The following is a 27,509-nucleotide window of genomic DNA, read 5'->3' as shown; positions in this document are numbered from 1 at the left end:
CATGCTGCTGCTTCTAGTAAGTGTTTTACTCATAGGAATCAGAACAAGGTCAAATGTGCAGCCTGAAGAATTTGAAAATGTAGAAGGTGATGGAACGAAACTGGAGCCGACATCACAGCAGAATATAAGTGACTTTATTAGTATAGGAAGAAGTATTTTCACTTGGCCGTGTGCCGATGGTTCCGATACCTCATCTTCCCAGCTGGTGAGTTGTCATCATGTTTGGATCTGGTCAGCCTTTGTGGCTCTTCAGCAGGTGGAGTAGGTTGTGTAGAAATTGAAAGTTACGGACATCTTCACTTTCGCTGGATTTATTTCCTGCATAATAACATTAACAGTTATCACGAAGGCAGGTCGGTCCTGAGAAATAAGCAAAGGGCAACTGGAAGCTCCCTATAAATATTTACTATGTGTGAGGCTGCGGCTCATATCCACTGATAGAAGTGTGTGCCTGTGCGTGCGTGCGTGCGCTGCAGATTTATTCCATAGTGACCACAGTAATGAGACTGTGATTACCGGGGACCATTCTAGATACATTTTGCAATCATATAACCTGAGCGTCCGGCCTCCTCGCGGTACATGTGGTCGGCTGCCTTGTTACCACGACGCTTCTCGCTCTCCAGGTGAAATGCTGCAATATCTGAGAATTATTAAGGAAGAATCAATGTGAATATTACCGACGCTCCATCACCGGGAGTCAGTGGTCGTGTGTCCTGCAGAAATAAGAGGATGGACGATCGCCCTTCTGGTGAATAGTAATGGGCGGACACATCACAGGCCGGATGTAACTGACACAATGGGAACAACCCCCAAATGTGAACATCTCGACTCCGTGATCAACAGCAACGGTTCAGCCGGTCTCGTCCTTTATCCGCCATAAACCAGCGCGTTAAGTCGGCATTAATGGCTGAACCGTTGTTGTCCAGCACCGAGTCTGGTTTTTTCTGCCTTCACCTTCGGAGTTCTGTGCTCATCTTACTGTTCGGTCATCACATCCGCCACTTTTCTCAGAATATATAAGCCACAGGGCCCATTCCGCTGGCCGTAGAGCGAAGCTCAGGACTGTTATCAGCCCGACTCCCCCAGTGCTGCTCGTTTATCGTAGCTGAATGTGAGACGGGTGCAAAGGAAATCTAACGGCAGTTCTAGTGTAAAGTCAGGAGGAGCAGCGCGGCCGTCATACCACAGGAGGGACCTTGTGACTGTAAAGTGGAGCAGCTGCCCACAAGTGCACATACTGGAGTCTGCTCTAAGGACAGCTGCTCCACTTATTGCCATCACTTACAGACAAGCAGGTAAATCCCCAGCGGATGGAGCCATGAACAACGCAGCAGCCCAGCACTTCTGGATGCTCAGCCGGCACAGGGACCAGGACTATTGGCTGTGAGACGTGTAACCACTTCTGTTATAAGGCGGCTGTGCTGTATTTTATGTTGGGTACATTTCAATCATCTGAGCGGAGGCTGGACGCCCGCACTGCGCCAGGATACGAGCTGCACTGAGGAGCGGGATGAGACTCCTACAAGACGCAGTCACAGAGCGCTGGATGGAAGACTCAATCTGTGATCTGTTCAGGAGAGGACAGAGCTCGGTCAAGGCTTCAGAAAGTTCACCTGCCGTCAGGTGCCCAGCACGAGTCTCCACATGAGTGGACAACACATCTTCACACTGTAATAAGAGCAACATCAGAGCAGTCAGTGACCGGGAAGAAACTGGATATACACGGCACGAGATGTTACACGGCACGAGATGCTACACGGCACGAGATGCTACACGGTACGAGATGCTACACGGCCTGACATTACTCTAGTTTCAGCTCAGTTCATGTCATCTGCAGATATTGACAAATAAATCTCAAGGCAAAATGACCAATGTTTGTGGAAGTGGCGGTGGTGAGGGTGAGGGCGAGGGCTTCTTTCCGTGTCAGGTTTTCCAAAAAAAAACTATAAATCTTAGTGAAAGGAGAAGGTGGTCCTACTTAGGGCTGGTATATACAGCCGGTGTATATAGGGATGATGAGCTAGGGATGATGAGCTAGGGCCGGTGTATACAGGGATGATGAGCTAGGGATGATGAGCTAGGGCCGGTGTATACAGGGATGATGAGCTAGGGATGATGAGCTAGGGCCGGTGTATACAGGGATGATGAGCTAGGGCTGGTGTATACAGGGATGATGAGCTAGGGCCGGTGTATACCGGGATGATGAGCTAGGGCCGGTGTATACCGGGATGATGAGCTAGGGCCGGTGTATACCGGGATGATGAGCTAGGGCCGGTGTATACCGGGATGATGAGGTAGGGCTGCTGCATACAGGCATGATGAGGCAGGGCTGGTGTATACCGGGATGATGAAGTAAGGCTGGTGTATACAGGGATGATGAGCTAGGGCCGGTGTATACAGGGATGTTGAGGCAGGGCTGGTGTATACCGGGATGATGAAGTAAGGCCGGTGTATACAGGGATGATGAGGTAGGGCCGGTGTATACAGGGATGATGAGGTAGGGCCGGTGTATACGGGGATGATGTTCACAGTATAATGCCCCCATAGCTGCCTCCACACAGTATAATGCCCCCATAGCTGCCTCCACACAGTGTAATGCCCCCATAGCTGCCTCCACACAGTGTAATGCCCCCATAGCTGCCTCCACACAGTGTAATGCCCCCATAGCTGCCTCCACACAGTGTAATGCCCCCATAGCTGCCTCCACACAGTATAATGCCCCATAGCTGCCCCCACACAGTATAATGCCCCCATAGCTGCCTCTACACAGTATAATGCCCCCATAACTGCCTCCACACAGTATAATGTCCCATAGCTGCTTCCACACAGTGTAATGCCCCCATAGCTGCCCCCACACAGTATAATACCCCCATAGCTGCCTCCACACAGTATAATGCCCCCATAGCTGCCCCCACACAGTATAATGCTGCCATAGCTGCCCCCACACAGTATAATGTCCCCATAGCTGCCTCCACACAGTATAATGCCCCCATAACTGCCTCCACACAGTATAATGTCCCCATAGCTGCCTCCACACAGTATAATGTCCCCATAGCTGCCACCACACAGTATAATGCCCCCATAGCTGCCCCACACAGTATAATGTCCCCATAGCTGCCCCCACACAGTATAATGTCCCCATAGCTGCCCCACACAGTATAATGTCCCCATAGCTGCCCCCACACAGTATAATGCCGCCATAGCTGCCCCCACACAGTATAATGTCCTCATAGCTGCCCCCACACAGTATAATGTCCCCACAGCTGCCTCCACACAGTATAATGCCCCCATAACTGCCTCCACACAGTATAATGTCCCCATAGCTGCCTCCACACAGTATAATGCCCCCATAGCTGCCCCCACACAGTATAATGTCCCCATAGCTGCCTCCACACAGTAGAATGTCCCCATAGCTGCCCCCACACAGAATGTCCCCATAGCTGCCCCCACACAGTATAATGTCCCCATAGCTGCCCCCACACAGTATAATGTCCCCATAGCTGCCTCCACACAGTAGAATGTCCCCATAGCTGCCCCCACACAGTATAATGTCCCCATAGCTGCCTCCACACAGTATAATACCCCCATAGCTGCCTCCACACAGTAGAATGTCCCCATAGCTGCCCCCACACAGTATAATGTCCCCATAGCTGCCTCCACACAGTAGAATGTCCCCATAGCTGCCTCCACACAGTAGAATGTCCCCATAGCTGCCTCCACACAGTAGAATGTCCCCATAGCTGCCCCCACACAGTATAATGCCCTCATAGCTGCCCCCACACAGTATAATGCCCCCACAGCTGCCTCCACACAGTAGAATGTCCCCATAGCTGCCACCACACAGTATAATGCCCCCATAGCTGCCTCCACACAGTATAATGTCCCCATAGCTGCCCCCACACAGTATAATGTCCCCATAGCTGCCTCCACACAGTATAATGTCCCCATAGCTGCCTCCACACAGTATAATGCCCCCATAGCTGCCTCCACACAGTATAATGCCCCCATAGCTGCCTCCACACAGTATAATGTCCCCATAGCTGCCCCCACACAGTATAATGTCCCCATAGCTGCCTCCACACAGTATAATGTCCCCATAGCTGCCCCCACACAGTATAATGCCCTCATAGCTGCCCCCACACAGTATAATGCCCCCACAGCTGCCCCCACACAGTATAATGCCCCCACAGCTGCCTCCACACAGTATAATGCCCTCATAGCTGCCCCCACACAGTATAATGTTCCCATAGCTGCCTCCACACAGTATAATGTCCCCATAGCTGCCTCCACACAGTATAATGCCTCCACACAGTAGAATGTCCCCATAGCTGCCTCCACACAGTATAATGTCCCCATAGCTGCCTCCACACAGTATAATGCCCCCATAGCTGCCTCCACACAGTATAATGTCCCCATAGCTGCCTCCACACAGTATAATGCCCCCATAGCTGCCCCCACACAGTATAATGTCCCCATAGCTGCCTCCACACAGTATAATGTCCCCATAGCTGCCTCCACACAGTAGAATGTCCCCATAGCTGCCCCCACACAGAATGTCCCCATAGCTGCCCCCACACAGTATAATGTCCCCATAGCTGCCTCCACACAGTATAATGTCCCCATAGCTGCCTCCACACAGTAGAATGTCCCCATAGCTGCCCCCACACAGAATGTCCCCATAGCTGCCCCCACACAGTATAATGTCCCCATAGCTGCCCCCACACAGTATAATGCCGCCATAGCTGCCCCCACACAGTATAATGTCCCCATAGCTGCCTCCACACAGTAGAATGTCCCCATAGCTGCCCCCACACAGTATAATGTCCCCATAGCTGCCTCCACACAGTATAATACCCCCATAGCTGCCTCCACACAGTATAATGTCCCCATAGCTGCCTCCACACAGTAGAATGTCCCCATAGCTGCCCCCACACAGTATAATGTCCCCATAGCTGCCTCCACACAGTATAATACCCCCATAGCTGCCTCCACACAGTATAATGTCCCCATAGCTGCCTCCACACAGTAGAATGTCCCCATAGCTGCCCCCACACAGTATAATGTCCCCATAGCTGCCTCCACACAGTATAATACCCCCATAGCTGCCTCCACACAGTAGAATGTCCCCATAGCTGCCCCCACACAGTATAATGTCCCCATAGCTGCCTCCACACAGTAGAATGTCCCCATAGCTGCCTCCACACAGTATAATGTCCCCATAGCTGCCTCCACACAGTATAATGTCCCCATAGCTGCCCCCCACACAGTATAATGTCCCCATAGCTGCCCCCCACACAGTATAATGCCCTCACAGCTGCCCCCACACAGTATAATGCCCTCATAGCTGCCCCCACACAGTATAATGCCCCCACAGCTGCCTCCACACAGTAGAATGCCCCCATAGCTGCCTCCACACAGTATAATGCCCCCATAGCTGCCCCCACACAGTATAATGTCCCCATAGCTGCCTCCACACAGTATAATGTCCCCATAGCTGCCTCCACACAGTATAATGTCCCCATAGCTGCCTCCACACAGTATAATGCCCTCATAGCTGCCTCCACACAGTATAATGTCCCCATAGCTGCCCCCACACAGTATAATGCCCCCATAGCTGCCTCCACACAGTATAATGCCCCCATAGCTGCCTCCACACAGTATAATGCCTCCATAGCTGCCCTCCACGCAGTATAATGTCCCCATAGCTGCCTCCACACAGTATAATGCCCCCATAGCTGCCTCCACACAGTATAATGTCCCCATAGCTGCCTCCACACAGTATAATGCCCCCATAGCTGCCTCCACACAGTATAATACCCCCATAGCTGCCACCACACAGTATAATGTCCCATAGCTGCCCCCACACAGTATAATGTCCCCATAGTACCTCCCACACAGAATGTCCCCATAGCTGCCTCCACACAGTATAATGCCCCATAGCTGCCTCCACACAGTATAATGTCCCCATAGCTGCCCCCACACAGTATAATGTCCCCATAGCTGCCTCCACACAGTATAATGTCCCCATAGCTGCCCTCCACACAGTATAATGCCCCCATAGCTGCCCCCACACAGTATAATGTCCCCATAGCTGCCCCCACACAGTATAATGCCCCCATAGCTGCCCCCACACAGTATAATGTCCCCATAGCTGCCTCCACACAGTATAATGACCCCATAGCTGCCTCCACACAGTATAATGTCCCCATAGCTGCCTCCACACAGTATAATGCCCTCATAGCTGCCTCCACACAGTATAATGTCCCCATAGCTGCCTCCACACAGTATAATGCCTCCATAGCTGCCCTCCACGCAGTATAATGTCCCCATAGCTGCCTCCACACAGTATAATGCCCCCATAGCTGCCTCCACACAGTATAATGTCCCCATAGCTGCCTCCACACAGTATAATGCCCCCATAGCTGCCTCCACACAGTATAATACCCCCATAGCTGCCACCACACAGTATAATGTCCCATAGCTGCCCCCACACAGTATAATGTCCCCATAGTACCTCCCACACAGAATGTCCCCATAGCTGCCTCCACACAGTATAATGCCCCATAGCTGCCTCCACACAGTATAATGTCCCCATAGCTGCCCCCACACAGTATAATGTCCCCATAGCTGCCTCCACACAGTATAATGTCCCCATAGCTGCCCTCCACACAGTATAATGCCCCATAGCTGCCTCCACACAGTATAATGTCCCCATAGCTGCCCCCACACAGTATAATGTCCCCATAGCTGCCTCCACACAGTATAATGTCCCCATAGCTGCCCTCCACACAGTATAATGCCCCCATAGCTGCCCCCACACAGTATAATGTCCCCATAGCTGCCCCCACACAGTATAATGCCCCCATAGCTGCCCCCACACAGTATAATGTCCCCATAGCTGCCTCCACACAGTATAATGACCCCATAGCTGCCTCCACACAGTATAATGTCCCCATAGCTGCCTCCACACAGTATAATGTCCCCATAGCTGCCTCCACACAGTATAATGTCCCCATAGCTGCCTCCACACAGTATAATGCCCCATAGCTGCCTCCACACAGTATAATACCCCATAGCTGCCCCCACACAGTATAATGTCCCCATAGCTGCCCCCACACAGTATAATGTCCCCATAGCTGCCTCCACACAGTATAATGTCCCCATAGCTGCCTCCACACAGTATAATGTCCCCATAGCTGCCTCCACACAGTATAATGTCCCCATAGCTGCCTCCACACAGTATAATGTCCCCATAGCTGCCCCCACACAGTATAATGTCCCCATAGCTGCCTCCACACAGTATAATGTCCCATAGCTGCCCCCACACAGTATAATGCCCCCATAGCTGCCCCCACACAGTATAATGTCCCCATAGCTGCCTCCACACAGTATAATGTCCCCACACAGTATAATGTCCCCATAACTGCCTCCACACAGTATAATGCCACCATAACTGCCTCCACACAGTAGAATGTCCCCATAGCTGCCTCCACACAGTATAATGCCCCCATAGCTGCCTCCACACAGTATAATGTCCCCATAGCTGCCCCCACACAGTATAATGTCCCCATAGCTGCCACCACACAGTATAATGTCCCCATAGCTGCCTCCACACAGTATAATGTCCTCATAGCTGCCTCCACACAGTATAATGTCCCCATAGCTGCCTCCACACAGTATAATGTCCCCATAGCTGCCTCCACACAGTATAATATCCCCATAGCTGCCTCCACACAGTATAATGTCCCCATAGCTGCCTCCACACAGTATAATGTCCCCATAGCTGCCTCCACACAGTATAATACCCCATAGCTGCCCCCACACAGTATAATGTCCCCATAGCTGCCTCCACACAGTATAATGTCCCCACACAGTATAATGTCCCCATAGCTGCCTCCACACAGTATAATGTCCCCATAGCTGCCTCCACACAGTATAATGTCCCCATAGCTGCCTCCACACAGTATAATATCCCCATAGCTGCCTCCACACAGTATAATGTCCCCATAGCTGCCCCCACACAGTATAATGTCCCCATAGCTGCCTCCACACAGTATAATGCCCCCATAGCTGCCTCCACACAGTATAATGCCCCCATAGCTGCCCCCACACAGTATAATGAGTTATTTAATAAATGTTTTACGTTTTTATCTGCTGCTGGGGCGCTGTAGTGCACGGGTCACCCCCAGGATCCCACCACCTCTTTACACCGGATATATGTGAGGCCTGATTATATCCACTCACCTCTCTAATCAGCGGTTCCTGGTGCTGAAGAATCATCTGTAAGATAAAGCCCAGGACAGAAGGAGGTGACACAGATCTCTGGCTGTAGCCGGTGAAGTCCAGCAGCAGACGCTCCTGCTCCGTCTCCTGCAGCAACGAGAGAACGGCTATGACTTCTCCTGAACACGTCACATTCTGCTCCAGGATCTCAGACCTCAGTTACTGCACATCAGTGAAAACCATCACATGGACATCGAAGGCCGCAGCCAGCGCACAGCAGAAAAAGATCGGACGCCTAAGGGCCACTTCACATCACCGTTGGCTTTCCCTTCCGGGGTTCCGTCGGAGGTTTCAGTCGACTGCGCTATTGATTCCTTCATTAAAACGGAAACCTTCCGGAATGGTGACGAACGGAAACTGTGGTTTCAGTTTGACTTTCCGTTGCGGGGTTCACTCGATGGAAACCTCCAATGCAACCCCGGAACGGAAAGCCAACTCTGATGTGAACAGGCCCTAATGTAAATATGTTCTGATTGGAAAACATTGACAAGTTGTCCAGAGCGGACAACCCATTTAATGTGACCCAGTGGCACGTCATGTCTATTTAATCCTCACATGAAATCTTAGATATCAGTTTGAGAGTAGCGGACAAGCTTCACCGCAGGACAACGTCCCTCAAGGTTATTCAGTCGCTGACTCACCTCCAAGAACGGGTAGATCTTGTGGACATATTGCCTGAACTGATCCATGTCTGTTAATGGAGATGTCACCATCTCTGATCTGAGAAGAACATAGCCCAATACTGCAGGATCCAAATCACCTTCCAGCACTGATCTCAAAAGACGCAAAACCTGGAGATGGAGACACCAAAGTTGTAAAGCTGCAACTACCGGACATGACTGGTGCCGCCTGATGCGGCTTTACCTTATTATCGGAGGAATCTCTCTTCAGCGCAACGCAGAAGTCCACAAGTCCATAGGCGCTGATGTCTCTGTTCACATAGCGTCCAGTAAAGAACTGAAGAGCGGTCTCCTGGAAAACAGACGTGACTATAAGCTTCACACCATATATCACTGTGATCTTCAGTATATAGAGGATAGATACCATATATATCACTGTGATCTGCAGTATATAGAGGATAGACACCATATATATCACTGTGATCTGCAGTATATAGAGGATAGACACCATATATATCACTGTGATCTGCAGTATATAGAGGATAGACACCATATATCACTGTGATCTGCAGTATATAGAGGATAGACACCATATATATCACTGTGATCTGCAGTATATAGAGGATAGACACCATATATCACTGTGATCTGCAGTATATAGAGGATAGACACCGTATATATCACTGTGATCTGTAGAATATAGAGGATATACACCATATATCGGTGTGATCTGCAGTATAGAGGATAGACACCATATATCAGTGTGATCTGCAGTATATAGAGGATAGACACCATATATATCACTGTGATCTGCAGTTTATATAGAATAGACACCATATATTACTGTGATCTGCAGTATATAGAGGATAGACACCATATATATCACTGTGATCTGCAGTATATAGAGGATAGACACCATATATCACTGATCTGCAGTATATAGAGGATAGACACCATATATATTACTGTGAGCTTCAGTTTATAGAGAATAGACACCATATATTACTGTGATCGGCAGTATATAGAGGATAGACACCATATATATCACTGTGATCTGCAGTATATAGAGGATAGATACCATATATCACTGTGATCTGCAGTATATAGAGGATAGACACCATATATCACTGTGATCTGCAGTATATAGAGGATAGACACCATATATATTACTGTGATCTGCAGTATATAGAGGATAGACACCATATTATATCACTGTGATCTGTAGTATATAGAGGATAGACACCATATATCACTGTGATCTGTAGTATATAGAGGATAGACACCATATTATATCACTGTAATCTGTAGTATATAGAGGATAGACCCCATATATCACTGTGATGTGTAGTATATAGAGGATAGACACCATATATATCACTGTGATCTGTAGTATATAGAGGATAGACACCATATATATCACTGTGATCTGTAGTATATAGAGGATAGACACCATATTATATCACTGTGATCTGTAGTATATAGAGGATAGACACCATATACACCATATATCAGTGTCATCTGCAGTATATAGAGGATAGACACCATATATCACTGTGATCTGCATTATATAGAGGATAGACACCATATATCAGTGTGATCTGCAGTATACAGAGGATAGACACCATATATCACTGTAATCTGCAGTATATAGAGGATAGAAACCATATATTTCACTGTGATCTGCAGTATATAGAGGATAGACACCATATATCACTGTGATCTGTAGTATATAGAGGATAGACACCATATATCACTGTAATCTGCAGTATATAGAGGATAGAAACCATATATTTCACTGTGATCTGCAGTATATAGAGGATAGACACCATATATCACTGTGATCTGTAGTATATAGAGGATATACACCATATATCAGTGTGATCTGCAGTATATAGAGAATAGACACCATATATCACTGTGATCTGCAGTATAAAGAGGACAGACACCATATATATCACTGTGATCTGCAGTATAACAGGATAGACACCATATATCACTGTGATCTGCAGAATAAAGTCGATAGACACCATATATATCACTGTGATCTGCAGTATATAGGAGGATAGACATCATATATCAGTGTGATCTGCAGTATATAGAGGATAGACACCATATATCAGTGTGATCTGTAGTATATAGAGGATATACACCATATATCAGTGTGATCTGCAGTATATAGAGGATAGACACAATATATCACTGATCTGCAGTATATCGAGGATAGACACCATATATATCACTGATCTGCAGTATATAGAGGATAGACACCATATATCACTGTGATCTGCAGTATATAGAGGATAGACACCATATATATCGCTGTGATCTGCAGTATATAGAGGATAGACACCATATATCAGTGTGATGTGCAGTATATAGAGGATAGACACCATATATATCGCTCTGATCTGCAGTATATAGAGGAAAGACACCATATATCAGTGTGATCTGCAGTATATAGAGGATAGACACCATATATCACTGATCTGCAGTATATAGAGGATAGACACCATATATATCACTGTGATCTGCAGTATATAGAGGATAGACACCATATATATCACTGTGATCTGCAGAATAAAGTCGATAGACAACATATATCACTGTGATCTGCAGTATATAGAGGATAGACACCATATATATCGCTGTGATCTGCAGTATATAGAGGATAGACACCATATATCAGTGTGATGTGCAGTATATAGAGGATAGACACCATATATATCGCTCTGATCTGCAGTATATAGAGGAAAGACACCATATATCAGTGTGATCTGCAGTATATAGAGGATAGACACCATATATCACTGATCTGCAGTATATAGAGGATAGACACCATATATATCACTGTGATCTGCTGTATATAGAGGATAGACACCATATATATCACTGTGATCTGCAGTATATAGAGGATGTACACCATATATATCACTGATCTGCGGTATATAGAGGATAGACACCGTATATTTCACTGTGATCTGCAGTATATAGGAGGATAGACACTATATATTACTGTGATCTTCAATATATAAAGGATAGACACCATATATCAGTGGGATCTGCAGTATAGAGAGGATAGACACCATATATATCACTGTGATCTGCAGTATATAGAGGATAGACACCATATATATCACTGTGATCTGCAGTATATAGAGGATAGACACCATATATATCACTGTGATCTGCAGTATATAGAGGATAGATACCATATATATCACTGTGATCTGCAGTATATAGAGGATAGACACCATATATCACTGTGATCTGCAGTATATAGAGGATAGACACCATATATATTACTGTGATCTGCAGTATATAGAGGATATACACCATATATATCACTGTGATCTGCAGTATATAGAGGATAGACATCATATGTCATTTTGATCTGCAGTATATAGAGGATAAACTATATATCACTGTGATATTCAGTATATAGAGGATAGACACCATACATCACTGTGATCTGTAGTATATAGAGGATAGACCCTATATATCACTGTAATCTGTAGTATATAGAGGAAAGACACCATATATCACTGTGATCTGCAGTATATAGAGGATAGACACCACATATCACTGTGATCTACAGTATATAGAGGATAGACACCATATATATCACGGTGATCTGCAGTATAACAGAATAGACACCATATATCACTGTGATCTGCAGTATATAGAGGATAAACACCATATATATCACTGTTATCTGCAGTATATAGGAGGATAGACACCATATATCAGTGTGATCTGCAGTATATAGAGGATAGACACCATATATCAGTGTGATTTCCAGTATACAGAGGATAGACACCATATATCAGTGTGATCTGAAGTATACAGAGGATAGACACAATATATCAGTGTGATCTGCAGTATATAGAGGATAGACACCATATATCACTGTCATCTGCAGTATATAGAGGATAGACACCATATATATCAGTGTGATCTGCAGTATATAGAGGATAGACACCATATATCACTGTGATCTGCAGTATATAGAGGATAGACACCATATATATCACTGTTATCTGTAGTATATAGAGGATAGACACCATATATCAATGTGATCTGCAGTATATAGACGATAGACACCATATATATCACTGTGATCTGCAGTATATAGAGGATAAACACCATATATATCACTGTTATCTGCAGTATATAGGAGGATAGACACCGTATATCAGTGTGATCTGCAGTATATAGAGGATAGACACCATATATCACTGTCATCTGCAGTATATAGAGGATAGACACCATATATATCACTGTGATCTGCAGTATATAGAGGATAGACACCATATGTCCCTGTGATCTGCAGTATATAGAGGATAGACACCATATGTCATTGTGATCTGCAGTATATAGAGGATAGACACCATATATATCACTGTAATCTGCAGTATATAGAGGATGGACACCATATATATCACTGTGATCTGCAGTATATAGAGGATAGACACCATATATCAGTGTGATCTGCAGTATACAGAGGATAGACACCATATATCACTGTGATCTGTAGTATATAGAGGATAGACACCATATATCACTGTGATCTGCAGTATATAGAGGATAGACACCATATATCACTGTGATCTGTAGTATATAGAGGATAGACACCATATATCTCTGTGATCTTCATTATATAGAGGATAGACACCATATATTACTGTGATCTGCAGTATATAGAGGATAGACACCATATATATCACTGTGATCTGTAGTATATAGAGGATAGACACCAAGGGTGGGTGCGCAATGCCACGAGTGGGGAGGACAATGACTTGGGCGGGGTGGACAATGACACGGGCGGGGCGGACAATGACACGGGCGGGGCGGACAATGACACGGGCGTGGGGGACAATGACACGGGCGTGGGGGACAATGACACGGGCGTGGGGGAGAATGACGGGGCGGTGTGGACGACACGGGCAGGGAGGACAATAACACGGGCAGAGAGGACAATGACACGGGCGGGGAGGACAATGACACGGGCGGGGAGGACTGACACGGCCGGGGAGGACAATGACACGGGCGGGGAGGACAATGACACGGACGGGGAGGACAATGACACGGACGGGGAGGACAATGACACGGACGGGGAGGACAATGACACGGGCGGGGACGACAATGACACGGGCGGGGACGACAATGACACGGGCAGGGGGACAATGACACGGGCGGGGTGTATGACAGTTCTGGCGTTACCTGGATTGGGAGACTTCGGGATTTTCCCTCCAGTTGGAGAATGATGGAAAGTAAAAGTTTCTGAGCCAGGGACAGGCAGATCTCCTACAGAGGATACAGGGGTGATAAGTAATTATATCTGAATACATCATGTGACTACACGCTCTGCAGGACAGACCGATAATCTGCTTTTACTAGGAGTAGAGATAGTAATGAACATCAGGCACAGAGGTGGCCCCCTCCATAGATAGACATTAGATAGTGCTTTGCAAAAGTATTCACCCCTTTCCAACACGTTGTGTAAAGGATCTGCCAGACACAGCTTCTGTGTCGATGCCCGTGGTTAATCAGTCTGCACCTGCTCCTAAGTCTGATCGAGTGACCCCTCCTTCTACCAATCAGGCTGGGAGGCTGAGGAGTGGGAGAGCCTATCACAGCCTGGCCAGACGGAGATAGCTCCCGCCCTCTGTCTATTTATACCTTCACTTCCTGCTCCTCCTTTGCCTGTGATTCTCCTGTTTCCTGGCTTTGCTGCTTGAACGATTTGTCCCTGCTTCATATTGACTCTGGCTTTACTGACCACTCTCCTGCTCTGCGTTTGGTACCTCGTACACTCCTGGTTTGACTCGGCTCGTTCACTTCTCTTGTTGCTCACGGTGTTGCCGTGGGCAACTGCCCCGTTTCCCTTAGCTTCTGTGTACCCATGTCTGTTTGTCTGTCGTGCACTTATTGAGCGTAGGGACCGTCGCCCAGTTGTACGCCGTCGACTAGGATGGGCCGTTGCAAGTAGGCAGGGACTGAGTGGCGGGTAGATTAGGGCTCACCTGTCTGTCTCCCTACACCGCCATTACACGTTGCCACCCCCACCCAAGTAAGGGTGTTGATGGTGATGTTGTCTGTGACAATCGCGTTGGTGGCGATGATGATGGTGGTGATGATCGTGTTGGTGGTGGTGGTGGTGGTGGTGATGATAATGGTGGTGGTTATGATAATGGTGGTTATGATAATGGTGGTGATGACCGTGTTGGTGGTGATAATGATGATGATAGTCATGGTAATAATAGTGGTGGTGATGGTGGCGGTAATTATGGTGATGGTGGTGATCGCGTTGGTAGTGATGATCGTGTTGGTGGTGATGATAATGGTGGTGATGATCGTGTTGGTGGTGATGATAATGGTGGTGGTGGTGGTGATGATAATGGGGGTGGTGATGGTGATGTTGGTGGTGATGACTGTGTTGGTGGTGATGGTGGCGGTAATTATGATGATGGTGATGACTGCGTTGGTGGTGATAATGATGATGATATTCGTGGTGGTGATGGTGGCGGTAATTATGGTGATGATCGTGTTGGTGGTGGTCAGCCTTTAATAGAGACATAGCCCAAGAGACTGCAGCTGTAATAGAGACATCCCCCAAGAGACTGCAGCTGTAATGGAGACCTCCGCCAAGAGACTGCAGCTGTAATAGAGACATCCCCCAAGAGACTGCAGCTGTAATAAAGAGATCCCCCAAGAGACTGCCGCTGTAATAGAGACCTCCCCCAAGAGACTGCAGCTGTAATGGAGACCTCCGCCAAGAGACTGCAGCTGTAATGGAGACTTCCCCCAAAAGACTGCAGCTGTAATGGAGACCTCCGCCAAGAGACTGCAGCTGTAATAGAGACATCCCCCAAGAGACTGCAGCTGTAATAGAGACATCCCCCAAGAGACTGCAGCTTTAGTTACTGCAATAGGCGGCTCCACAGAGTACTGACTGTCAGGGGGTGAAGACTTTTGCACATTACAGTTTTCTGTGTTTTGTCTTCATGAGAAATATTCAGACTACAGACCTGAGATAACATCCGGGGAGCCGCTCTTCTCTGCTGGAGCCGCTTTTCCAAATCCTTCTCAAATCTGAAGAAACGAATGTCCTGCAAACAAACAGAAGGTCCAGCATCCATAGATAGTCCTGGTCATGTGACGGACACACAGGTGCACTGCTCGTGACCGTTACAGACCAAGACTTCTATCCACAAACAGTAAACTATGAAGATTTCTATTAAATAACAGCAAGCAGAGATCTTGGGAACGGTGACAAGTTGAGGAAGTAGATGGGAATTCGGCGATCATCTTATACAGGGAAGAACCTTCACCTGCTGGAGCTGTAATACGCCTTTAAGAACCACTCCGTCTCTTATCCCAGAATTCCTACAAGCCGAACCCTGATGTCATGTCCCAGAAGACGGTGGAGCCTAAAACCTCCGCACTCAGGACACATGACCTGTAAAAAACGGCTCCACCCCCAATCATCCACTCACCTGGCTCCGGCCCCCCACAAGGTTCTCTACAGAAGGTTGTGTCTGACAGTCTTCCAGGGACTTCTCAGCGATTTCTGTTGCTCCTTCTCGTGAGGGACCCAGGGACACGGCTCTACACCGAGCACTGTAAGAAAAACGTAACAGTCATCCGCTACTGCACAGTACAACTGCCAAGAATACAGGAGAAGGGAAGTGGTACTGTGCAGTGTATATTTATATACAGAAGAATACTGAGAATTACACCCAGTATACAGGACAGGAGAAGTGGTACTGTGCAGTGTATATATATATACAGAATAATACAGATACTGTGAATTACACCCAGTATACAGGACAGGAGAAGTGGTACTGTGCAGTGTATATACAGAATAATACAGATACTGAGAATTACACCCAGTATACAGGACAGGAGGAGTGGTACTGTGCAGTGTGTATATACAGAATAATACAGATACTGAGAATTACACCCAGTATCCAGGACAGGAGGAGCGGGTGTGTGCTGTCTGGGTGTTGGAGGAAGCTCTTTCCGGGTGTCGGCTCTTTCCTCTCCAGGGAGATAGTTTGCTGCTTGGGATGAGAGGAAGTTCTTCCCAGCCAAGTGCTTCTCAGCCTCCTGTTACCCGGTCTAGGCCGGCGGGTAGCGGGAGCGTTCAGCAACCGGCCGAAGTTGTGGGGGTGAGAAGATCTAGTCGGGGTCACAGCGATGTGGCCCCGATCCTGCCCCCGCCTGAAACCAGGACAGAAAGCCAGGAAAGCCGCAAGGTTCCTGGTGTTACAGCCAGCAGGATCGCTCCTGGAGAAGTGCAGCAGAGCACCCATGATGGTGTGGAGGCAGATTGGGGTGAACTACGTGCCACGGAGTCAACAACCACCTTTAGCTCCCGTGTTGCGGAGTGCCTCCGTGGGTATGAGGACGCCGGGAAGGCCATTCGGAAGCTCCAGGAGGAGCTGAAAGCAGCCCGGGTTCGGTCGCACGTCACTTCTGGAGCAAAGAGGTTGGTAGTAATGGCGACTATCAGGGATCTCAAATCTGAGGTGGGTGCCCTGAAAGAAAAGCGCAAGTTTATTTTGGAGAATAGTGGACCTTTCAAGGAGAAACTCCTTAATGATGATCGGTTCCGGGCAATGAAGGGTGTCTGTGACCCTGGAAAGCAGACGGATGATGAGGGTGAGGAGGAGGAAATGTGTCCGGGTGCGTCTGGTCAGCGGAGTACGTGCAGCGAGCTGCCTGCAGAGCAAGTGGCTTTACCCATGGACTCCAGCTCAGCTGGTGAGGGGGACACCTGTGACCAGGACATCAGCAGCAGCAATTCAGGTGGGAGGCTGATGGCGGAAATACGGCAGCTCCAGTCTCCGGTGAGCCTGCAGCATTTTTCTTTTGGCGCGGACTTGGGTCCAGAGGAGAATGTTAATGCCAAGCGCGCAGCAAAGCGCAAAGCCCGGCGGCAACTAAAATCCAGAAAGGCTGGAAAAATCGTGGAGGAGGTCAGTTTTAAGTTTGTTCCCCACCCAGTGCTACCCAAGCTGGCCGCAGGGTCAGCTCGCTGCACAAGCCCCGTGATCCAGCCTAGCCCGGGCCCTGAAGTGGGTCCGGTGCAGGAAAGCGGGGAGATTAATGATGGCGTGATAATGGAGGCTGATGTCCCTGCTTGTCGTAGTAGCGGTGGCGTTTTTGGTGGCGTTTTTAAGGCGTCAATAGCGCCAGATAATGTTGGTGGCCCAGCGTTGGGTGCAGAACAAAGCTCTGGTGCTCAGGTTTCCTCTTCAGTAATGGGGGGCGGCTCGACACCAGAGCTGGCAGCGAATATTCCAGTGTCCCTGGAACCCGTTGGTGCTACTGAGCGGCGGCAGCATGAAGGGGCTGCTGGGACTGACGGCACGGTTGAATGTCCCCCCAAGCTTGCGGTCATTGGGTCCGGTGGCGCAGTCACTAGTATTCCTTTGGTGGCTGCGTCACATGAATCCCCAGCCCGGGAGCCAGCTTTGCCAGGGGTGAGGGCGAGTCTGGGCATTGCTGGCTCTAAGAAGGAAGGATTGTCTCAAGTAAATAAATGTCACGCTAATGAGGTGGAGGGGAAACCTGATGACACCGAGGCGATAACATCCGGCCCAGAAACACTTTTTACTGCTGGTCCAGAGGGTGAGGGTATGAATGGTGCCGGTACAAGTGCTGTTAATAATGGTGAGGGTATGAATGGTGCCGGTACAAGTGCTGTTAATAATGGTGAGGGTATGAATGGTGCAGGTACGAGTGATATTGATAATGGTCCCTCTCCTGTGTCTGGGGCCGGGGTGAGTGGTGGGAATGTTACTGCCAGGGGTATGAGGTCTAGTGAGGCCGGTCCATCTGCCCCCCCAGGGGTGACTACTCGCAGTTATGCCAGTGTCACTGCTGGGGCCTCCTCCTCATCTTCAGGCTCTGGGGACGGTATTTTACAGCGGCGCCTCCTGGAGGCCCTTAAAAAGGGTGAGAGAACAATAATGGTAGAGGGCCGAGTGGTTGATCTGTCCTTCTGGATAGACAGGCATGGCCTGACTGCTTTCCGAGAAGAAAGGGAAGGGGAAACTGTGTGGACCCTTCCGACAGCCGGGCCTGGGGGGGCTCGTAGGAATGTTGTTCGTCTTCGCTGGAGAGGCAATGATACGTGCCCACCTAGGGCAAAAATAGTTGAGCTTCTGTTGAAGATGAATTTCAGGGCGATCGACATCTTTGCCCTGATACATCCCTATGGCACCCCAGTATTTGACATCAGCTTTGTTCGGCCGGAGGGCCTGGAGCTCTTTTGGTCAAATTATGAGCTGGTGAAGAATGAGCCCGGCTGGCGAGACTTCGCTGTACAAGCGTTGTCTCGTCAGAGCGAAATCAAGAAGGTGACCGTCCTAACTTGTAATGAGTGTCTTTCTTGTATGGACATTATGACCTGGCTCAGCAGGTACGGGGAGGTAACGGAGGTCCCCAAAAAAAACAGGGATGAATTTGGCATCTGGTCAGGGGCCTGGACCTTTATGGTTAAATTAAAGCGTTCAGGAAGTACTGTCACCCACATCCCTTCCTCAGCCTTTTTAGGAAGGGACCGAATCCTGGCCTTTTACCAGGGGCAGCCGAAGCTCTGCCACAGGTGTGGTGACCCCACGCACTTCAGTGCCAACTGCAGAGTGCAGAAGTGTGCGTTGTGCGGGGGGATAGGTCACCTTGCCACATCCTGTGGGGATATTCGGTGTCACCTGTGTGGGGATCTAGGTCACCCATTCAGTCGCTGCCCTCGTTCCTTTGCCAACGCCATGGCGGGCCCAGCAGGAGAAAGCCGAGAGGTTGCTCCTGCCGTGGTTGGCACTGGTGGAGGTGAAGGGGCTGAGGGGCCAGGGAAGAAAGGCAAGTCACCCTCCAAGTTAAGGCGATTGGAGAACCGTCGAAGGAGTAGGGAGCTCGGGGAGCCCCAGGCAACTGGGGTAACCCTTGGCCCTGCTCCGGGGGCGAGTGTCATTGCTACTGAGGCCCTGGGGGAACAGGACTTGAATGAAGAGGTCAGGAGGTTGGAGAGGGAGGAGGAAGCCGCTTCTTGATGTTCCTCGCTATATGAAAGTATGGATGAGGACAGTAGACGGTGGCTAGATGAAAAGCGCAAGCAGGGTGCTAAAAAGAAAAAAAAGGGAGATAAGAAATCTTCTCCTCCCCTGGTCCAGGTGCCTAAGGAAAGCCCAACCGACTCACCTCTTGTTGTTCTCTCAAACCGCTTTCAAACCCTCAGGGACATCTCCTCTTCAGATGAGGAGTGTGGGGGTGAGGATGTGGCGAAGGTGACGAGGGGGTCTGTGGGGGGCGTCCAGCTTCTTGCCTCAGGGCATGCGGAACCCTCAGGGAGAAGCGCTGTCCCAGAGCCTGGAGGTGAGGTTGATAGTGGTGCTGGTGAGGAGGTGGAGGAGGGGAAGGATATGGACACATCAGCATCCCTCAAAAGGGCCCTCGGCTCTTCATCAGACAGTGATAAAAACCAGGGGAAGGGCAAGGGGAAGGGGAAAAAGGTAATCTAATTCAATCACCCAGGATGGCGGCACCCACCCCGTTGACGCTGGCATCTATTAATGTCGCCAGCATTAAATCTGACAAGGCTAGATTTGCGGCCTTTGATTTTCTCGGCCGAATTGAGGCCGACATTTTATTTTTGCAAGAGACCAGGCTGACAGACTTGGCAGCCATACATAAAGCGAAAAAGGAGTGGAGGCGTGGACCATCTTATTGGTCTCTTGCGGCCGAGCCGGGTAGCGGGGTGGCGGTTCTTTTCACCGCATCGGTAGAATGCAGACGGGTTATTGAATTAGAAATGGGGAGGTGCCTGATCTTGGATGTCCTCATGAAGGGACAGGAGCTCAGGCTCATTAACATCTATGGTCCCCAAACCAGCTGGGACCGGAAAAGTCTCTTTATGAGGATCAAGCCCTATCTTTTTACGAGTCGGCAGGTGGTCTTTGGAGGGGACTTCAATGCTGCCACGAGGTCCCAAGATAGGGGAGGTTCCAGAGACAGGCTGACTTATGACTGTGTGGCCCTAAATAGGATAGCTAGTGAGGCTCGCCTGGTGGATGTCCACATCCGGCACACCCCAGGCCACGCGGGATTCACCTTTTATCGAGGTAGTTGTAGGTCTAGAATAGATAGGTTTTATTTAAAGGAGGATGCCATCTCTTCGGCAGTGTCCGTCGTTGAGGTGGAGTTCTCCGACCACTGTTTAATTTTATTTTCTCTGAATGTTGCAGAGACCCCCCGGATGGGAAGAGGCTTTTGGAGGCTCAATTCGTCTCTCTTGGAAGAAGCGGAGATAAGACGGTCCTTTGAGGATTTCTTTCAGAGCCAGGTACCATTACTGGATCTTTGTAGCAGTAAGTCGGAGTGGTGGGAGATGTTCAAAAAAAGGGTGGCGAGTTTCTTCCGCCAGCTCTCGAGCCTCAGGAGCCTGGACAGGTACCGCCTGTATCAGGGCCTGAGGAGGAAACTCGAGCATCTTGTCTCGACTGGAGGTGACCGCGAGGACATCTCCAGAGTGAAATCTTTGCTTAAGAGTTGCCAGTATGATAGACACGCATCTTTAGTTTTTGAGAGGGATTTTGGGAAGTACCGCTCGCCCGACCCCTACAAGAACTGTAAGATGTCAGTAAATAGTAAAGTGGTTTCAGGACTGATGGACAGTACAGGATCCCTGAAAAGGTCCAGATCAGGGATCTTGGAGGTCGTCAGATCCTTTTACTCGCACCTCTTGGGAAAGATGGATCTTGATCGGGATGCGATGTCGGCTTTCCTGGCTGAAACTGTCCCCGAACCAGGAGTAGACCCCTCTCTTGGTGTCTTGGCAGAGGCGATCAGGGAAGAGGAAGTGAGACTGGCGATTGAAGGGCTTGCCCTCAAGAAGTCGCCGGGTCCAGATGGCTTAACGTCTGAATTTTACAAGACCTTTAAGGACATTTTAGTTCCCCTGTTGACTGAGGTGTTGAATGAGTGTCTTTCCTCGGGCACTTTGCCGAAGTCAATGAGGAGGTCGGCCCTGATCATCCTGTCAAAGGGTAAAGACCCATCGCACATTGAGAATTGGCGTCCCATAGCGCTACTCAATGTGGACAGAAAGGTTCTGGCAAAGGTGCTGTTTAATCGGCTGGTGAAATTTGCACCCCGGCTCCTTTCGGGGGCTCAGCATTGCTCTGTTCCAGGCCGCAGCGCGTTTAGCGCTGTACTCGGTGTCCGAGAGGCAGTGGAGCAGAGTAGGGCGGGCCGTTGGAAGGGGTACTTGCTGTCCTTGGATCAGGCAAAAGCGTTTGATCGGGTTGATCACGAGTATCTCTGGTCGGTCCTTCTGAGGTATGGTCTGCCGGGGGGGTTTGTTGATTGGCTTAAGATCTTGTATGCAGGGGCAGAGAGTTTTCCGCTTGTGAACGGTTGGATTGGCCGCTCTTTTGAGGTTGGGTCTGGGGTTCGCCAGGGTTGCCCGCTGAGCCCGCTTTTATACGTGTTCGCGATTGACCCCTTCCTTAGGAGGGTAGATCGTGGACCGTTGGTGGGAGTCAGCATGGACTTGGCAGCCTCGGAAGCCACTCTGAGAGTGGTGGCGTATGCGGATGACGTCACCGTCTTTGTGTCCTCGAGAGGGGAGGCAGAGTGGGTGATGTCTGAAGTTGACCGCTACTCGGAGGCATCCGGGTCCATGATCAACCAGGATAAGTGTAAGAGTCTCTGGCTGGGAGGGGGAGATCCTACCTTTGATCTCTCGGACACTCTTCCAGGGCCTCAGGAGTTTGTAAAAATTCTCGGCATCGAATTTGGCCAGGGGGATTACCCCAAACAAAATTGGGACAGCAGGCTAAAGATCGCCGCTCAGAAGGTCGACCAGTGGAAGGGTTGGTCTTTGACCCTCAGAGAAAGGGTCAACTTGATCAAAACTTACCTGCTCCCTTTGTTAATCTATTTGGGCAGTGTCTGCATCTTGCCAGAGCCTCTCTGGACTCGGGTCTACAGCTTGTTCTTCCAGATGTTATGGGGGAATAAGCTGAACCTAGTCAAGAGGGAGGTGACATACCGTACGAGGAGACAAGGGGGGTTGTGTATGGTCAACCCTGTGGTATTCCTGGTTAATACTTTTGTAAAGATCAACATGTCAAACCTCTGGCAAGAGAGGGCTCCTCCGTGGGTAGTCTCCTGCAGGGGGTGGTTTCGGCCTTTCTTCCAGGAATGGGAGACAGGAGGGCAAGTGAAGGACCTTCGCACGCCGCATGGGCATCTTCCGGCTTACGCTACCGTGGTTCTGAAAACAATTCGCCGGTGGGGTCTGGGGATGTGGGAGATCAGGACTCTGTCAAGGAGGCTCCTTGACAACAGGGTTCTGTTGACCCATTTCCAGAAGCCCCTGGCGCTCAGGGACTGCCCAAGTCGGGATCTGGAGGTTGGTTTGAGGGTTTTAAATTCTAGTAGGATCCCTTTAAAGTTTTGGGACTTGGCTTGGCGTTGCTTCCATGGGAAACTGTATGTGAGGGACAACTTGAAACACAGGAACCCTGAGGAAAGGGGTTGTCCCCGGGAGGAGTGTGGCGGCGTGCTGGAAAGCATGGAGCACTTCCTGCTTCATTGTCCCCTCAATACAGGGGTCTACAGCAGGGTGGGTGCCTCCATTGGTTGGCCTGGTCTGACCGGTCTCTCCTATGCGGAATGGGCCTATGGAACATTCAGACACCTGGGTGGTCGAGATCGGGGCACTTTATTCTTAGTCAGCTTAGCGGTCAGGTACGGCACGTGGAACGCACGGTGTTTTGTATCAACCAGACAAAAAACCCTCCCGGAGGAAGAGGTGGTGAGGAACATTCTCGGTGACCTGGGGAAGGTTCGTTCTTTGGAGTTCGAGAGACTGGGCACGAGTAGGGCCTCCATGCTTTGGAGGGGTTTCTCCTTCAGCGTGCCCTAGTCTAGTCGTCTCTATTCCTGGTGGGGGGCTAATGCTGCCACTGTAGCTTTTTGTTTTCTTTATAGTTGATGACGGATATAGGGCTTGCAGGTACCGAACCAGGGCCTTGTGGGTAGGATTTGTTAAGGATGTTTTATGTGTTATGTCAGGTAATGTATGCCATTGTACAGGCTGAGTCTTTACTTACTATATCTTGTAGAGTGTAGTATTTTTGTATAGATGTGAGGGGGTTAGGTGTTAGGTGGGGAGGGGGGAAAGGTGGGGAGGGGGGGGGGTACAAATAATAAGAAAAAGCCGGGCCCGATCAAAGAGACATTGAAGGATGGACGATGGTGTTGGTCGGAGCTTAGGTAAGGACTTTGGACTGGACATTGGTCTTGAATTGGATAAAAAGTCATTAATATGGGTATAATGTAGATATTATGTATATATATATATATGTACGTTCAGTATTGTTTTGTATATATTGGTTATTAATTGGTATTCATATTGTGGATTTGTGGTTGATTAGAAGGGTGGAGGGGAAAAAATAATAATAAAAAAATAAAAAAAATAAAAACATTTAAAAAAAAAAATAATAATATAGAAAATAGGGGGGGGGGGTTATTTGCCGATGTTGTGTTTTCTCATGTAGGAATTTCTCATTTTCCTTGGTTAATATATTTTGATGGGCACATGGACCGGTTAGGGTCAGTTTTTGGTTTTATTGTGGTTTAACAATTTTATTTATTTGATTTTTTTAGACTGTTACTGATTTTGTTCTTTTGAGGCGTCTGGATTGATGTTGTGACTATGAGTTTTGTGTATTTGTATTTATACTGATGTGAGTGATGTGTGGATGATGAGAGTTATGTGTGGATGATGAGAGTGATGTGTGGATGATGTGAGTTATAATACAGAAGACTGAGTGCTGGTAGGAATGTGATCTGGACCAGAGAGGAGGCGGCCGAGATTCATAATGTGTTTATAACTTGTTCATTTTGTGTTGGTTTTTGACCCGTGTATTGTATGTGCGGATTTATGGCATGTGTATGTTTGTTAACATTTATTAAAAAGATGAGAAGTGGTACTGTGCAGTGTATATATACAGAATAATACAGATACTGAGAATTACACCCAGTATACAGGACAGGAGAGGTGGTACTGTGCAGTGTATATACAGAATAATACAGATACTGAGAATTACACCCAGTATACAGGACAGGAGAAGTGGTACTGTGCAGTGTATATATATATATATATACAGAATAATACAGATACTGAGAATTACACCCAGTATACAGGACAGGAGAAGTGGTACTGTGCAGTGTATATATATACAGAATAATACAGATACTGAGAATTACACCCAGTATACAGGACAGGAGAAGTGGTACTGTGCAGTGTCATATATACAGATACTGAGAATTACACCCAGTATACAGGACAGGAGAAGTGGTACTGTGCAGTGTCATATATATATACAGAATAATACAGATACTGAGAATTACACCCAGTATACAGGACAGGAGAAGTGGTACTGTGCAGTGTCCATATATACAGAATAATACAGATACTGAGAATTACACCCAGTATACAGGACAGGAGAAGTGGTACTGTGCAGTGTATATATATACAGAATAATACAGATACTGAGAATTACACCCAGTATACAGGACAGGAGAAGTGGTACTGTGCAGTGTATATATATACAGAATAATACAGATACTGAGAATTACACCCAGTATACAGGACAGGAGAAGTGGTACTGTGCAGTGTATATATATACAGAATAATACAGATACTGAGAATTACACCCAGTATACAGGACAGGAGAAGTTGTACTGTGCAGTGTATGAATATATACAGTAGAGGTTGTGCTGTGCACGCTGTATATATAAGATGTCACAGTATATGATGGCACTTCCCTGTCCTCTCCCTCAGGCTACTTGTCGCCACTTCTGCTGCTTTACGTTTTTGTCTCCTATAACTTTATCACTGGTCATGAAACATTCTGCGCTTTCTTATAGACTTTGGGATTCAGCTCCTCAAGATCTCGTCTTCCTATTATTGTTTACACGCAGACCCTGTAAGATTTTGCTGGCCCTGCTTACACAGCTGAAGGCTTGTTACAATGTACCTGTGTTGATAATCATCTGTAAGTTAAACAGCCCGACTGTAGAGACATTTTGACCAACACTGATACATTGTAGCAAACATTTTGAAGAGGATATTCATGTTTTTTTTATATTACAGCTGTGTTGAGTTTTTTGTTTGAGGATTTAAAAAAAGAAAAAAAAAAAGAAAAAAAAAGAGAGAAATAAATAATGTTTCCATTTACTGACAGCAAGTAGAGATTGTGAAGTAAAAGACTTGAAACACTAGAAATGTTAGAAAGTTGCAGAGCTGCTATAATGATGTATCTTTATGTATATAACGCTTGTTCGGTAGCGCTCCCGATGTCACATGACCTGATATCCTGCTGCAACAATGTAACCAGGATAAGAATGAGGATAATGGATATTTCCCGGAGCCGCGCGGTCGTGTCTGGACGTGCCGGTGGATCATTTCCTTCTCTGCCTTGTCCCTGGAGTCTCGGTGATGAGCTCCTGTCTATATATTCAGCTGTACCCAGAGCACATTGACAGACACCCTGGAGTAGCCCCTGTCGGGGCCCCAGAACACGGACAGTGCTTGCAGTTTACACATTGAGCTTCACTGCGTTGTGATTGGACATGTGACTGCACACGGGGCCCTGGAGATAAGGGGCCACATTCTGTCATACCTGGAGCTGGGAGCCGCAGCACGTTTGTCAGATTGTTCTGTCACGGTGTTGCTGGGACCCCGAGTACTTGATTGAGTAATAAGGTGCCCCATAACCATCAGTCGCCCCATTTCACAACACTGGGGCTCCCCAAAGTACTCACATCTTGGCCTCCACAGTGAACATTTGGGCTTGAGGTCTGCAGATCTTTATGTGAGTGCAGCTCCTGGGGAGACGGATCTCCTGACTTCTCCCGACTTTATGAGGACACAGAACAGTCTAAAAATCAGAAGAGATTGGAAATATAAGCAATGTGCTCCTCCCCCGCTCTTCAGGTCAGTGACCATCCCCCTCACCATCACTCCTCCATGAGCTTATTGGACATCCCATTCCACAACCATAGGGGTTAAAATGGAGTTGGTCCCTTCTGTGGCTACGTGGTCTTATGGGAAGGCTTTCGACACGATTTTAGGGTGTCTCTGGGAATTGTTGCTAATTTGTGAGGTCAGGCGCTGAGGTAGAGGGAGAAGGTCTGGCTCACTATCAGCATCTGTTACAGTAATAACTAAGCATTTCGGCATCATTTACTGCCAGATAGTAATCCACTACGTGCTTTACGCCACCCTAGCCACCACTTGGCATTGTGCAGATGATCTTAGGCTTGTGCGCAGCAGCCATGGAAACCCATTTCATAAACCTCCGGACACACAGTTCTGGTGCTGATGTCACTTCTAGAGGTGGTGCGAGTCTCTGTAGAGATTACAGAAGATATGAGATTACTACACAATGCTCTTCAGTACTCAGCCGACACACTCTGTGAGTTACGTGGTCTACCGCCCGTGTTTGGTGTGGAGTAACTCGAGTGGCTGCACAGAGCCCGGACCTCAAATAGGGGCACAAATTCCCACAGACAACCAAAAATCTT

The 27,509-nt window shown here is 48.2% G+C and overlaps 1 protein-coding gene across 1 annotated transcript; it reads right to left on the bottom strand.

The window, feature by feature from the left end:
* Positions 1-112: 112 nt before the first annotated feature.
* Positions 113-26,859, bottom strand: LOC142663885 (uncharacterized). The gene is made up of 10 exons (XM_075842719.1): positions 26,748-26,859; positions 16,400-16,523; positions 15,932-16,012; positions 14,124-14,207; positions 9,148-9,255; positions 8,925-9,074; positions 8,245-8,370; positions 1,491-1,668; positions 554-640; positions 113-318 (listed from the first exon to the last, which is right to left on the bottom strand). The coding sequence occupies exons 1-10, from the start codon at positions 26,768-26,770 to the stop codon at positions 233-235; spliced, it is 1,047 nt and encodes a 348-aa protein (XP_075698834.1). The 5' UTR covers positions 26,771-26,859; the 3' UTR covers positions 113-232.
* Positions 26,860-27,509: the final 650 nt, after the last annotated feature.

The sequence above is a fragment of the Rhinoderma darwinii genome, chromosome 11, assembly GCF_050947455.1.
Source record: "Rhinoderma darwinii isolate aRhiDar2 chromosome 11, aRhiDar2.hap1, whole genome shotgun sequence".
Taxonomy (NCBI): Eukaryota; Metazoa; Chordata; class Amphibia; order Anura; family Rhinodermatidae; genus Rhinoderma; species Rhinoderma darwinii.
Note: the sequence above shows the minus strand (reverse complement) of the source record. Positions and strands in the feature narration are given on the sequence as shown.

What these genes read in the sequence shown, in the direction of transcription:
- LOC142663885 (XM_075842719.1), bottom strand. Translation starts at nt 26,770, where the DNA reads ATGTTCACTGTGGAGGCCAAGAT. An exon ending in CTCCCCGGATGTTATCTCAG is followed by an intron (nt 14,208 to 15,931) that starts GTCTGTAGTCTG and finishes TATCCTCTGTAG; the next exon opens with GAGATCTGCCTGTCCCTGGC. An exon ending in GAGATTCCTCCGATAATAAG is followed by an intron (nt 9,075 to 9,147) that starts GTAAAGCCGCAT and finishes CTCCATCTCCAG; the next exon opens with GTTTTGCGTCTTTTGAGATC.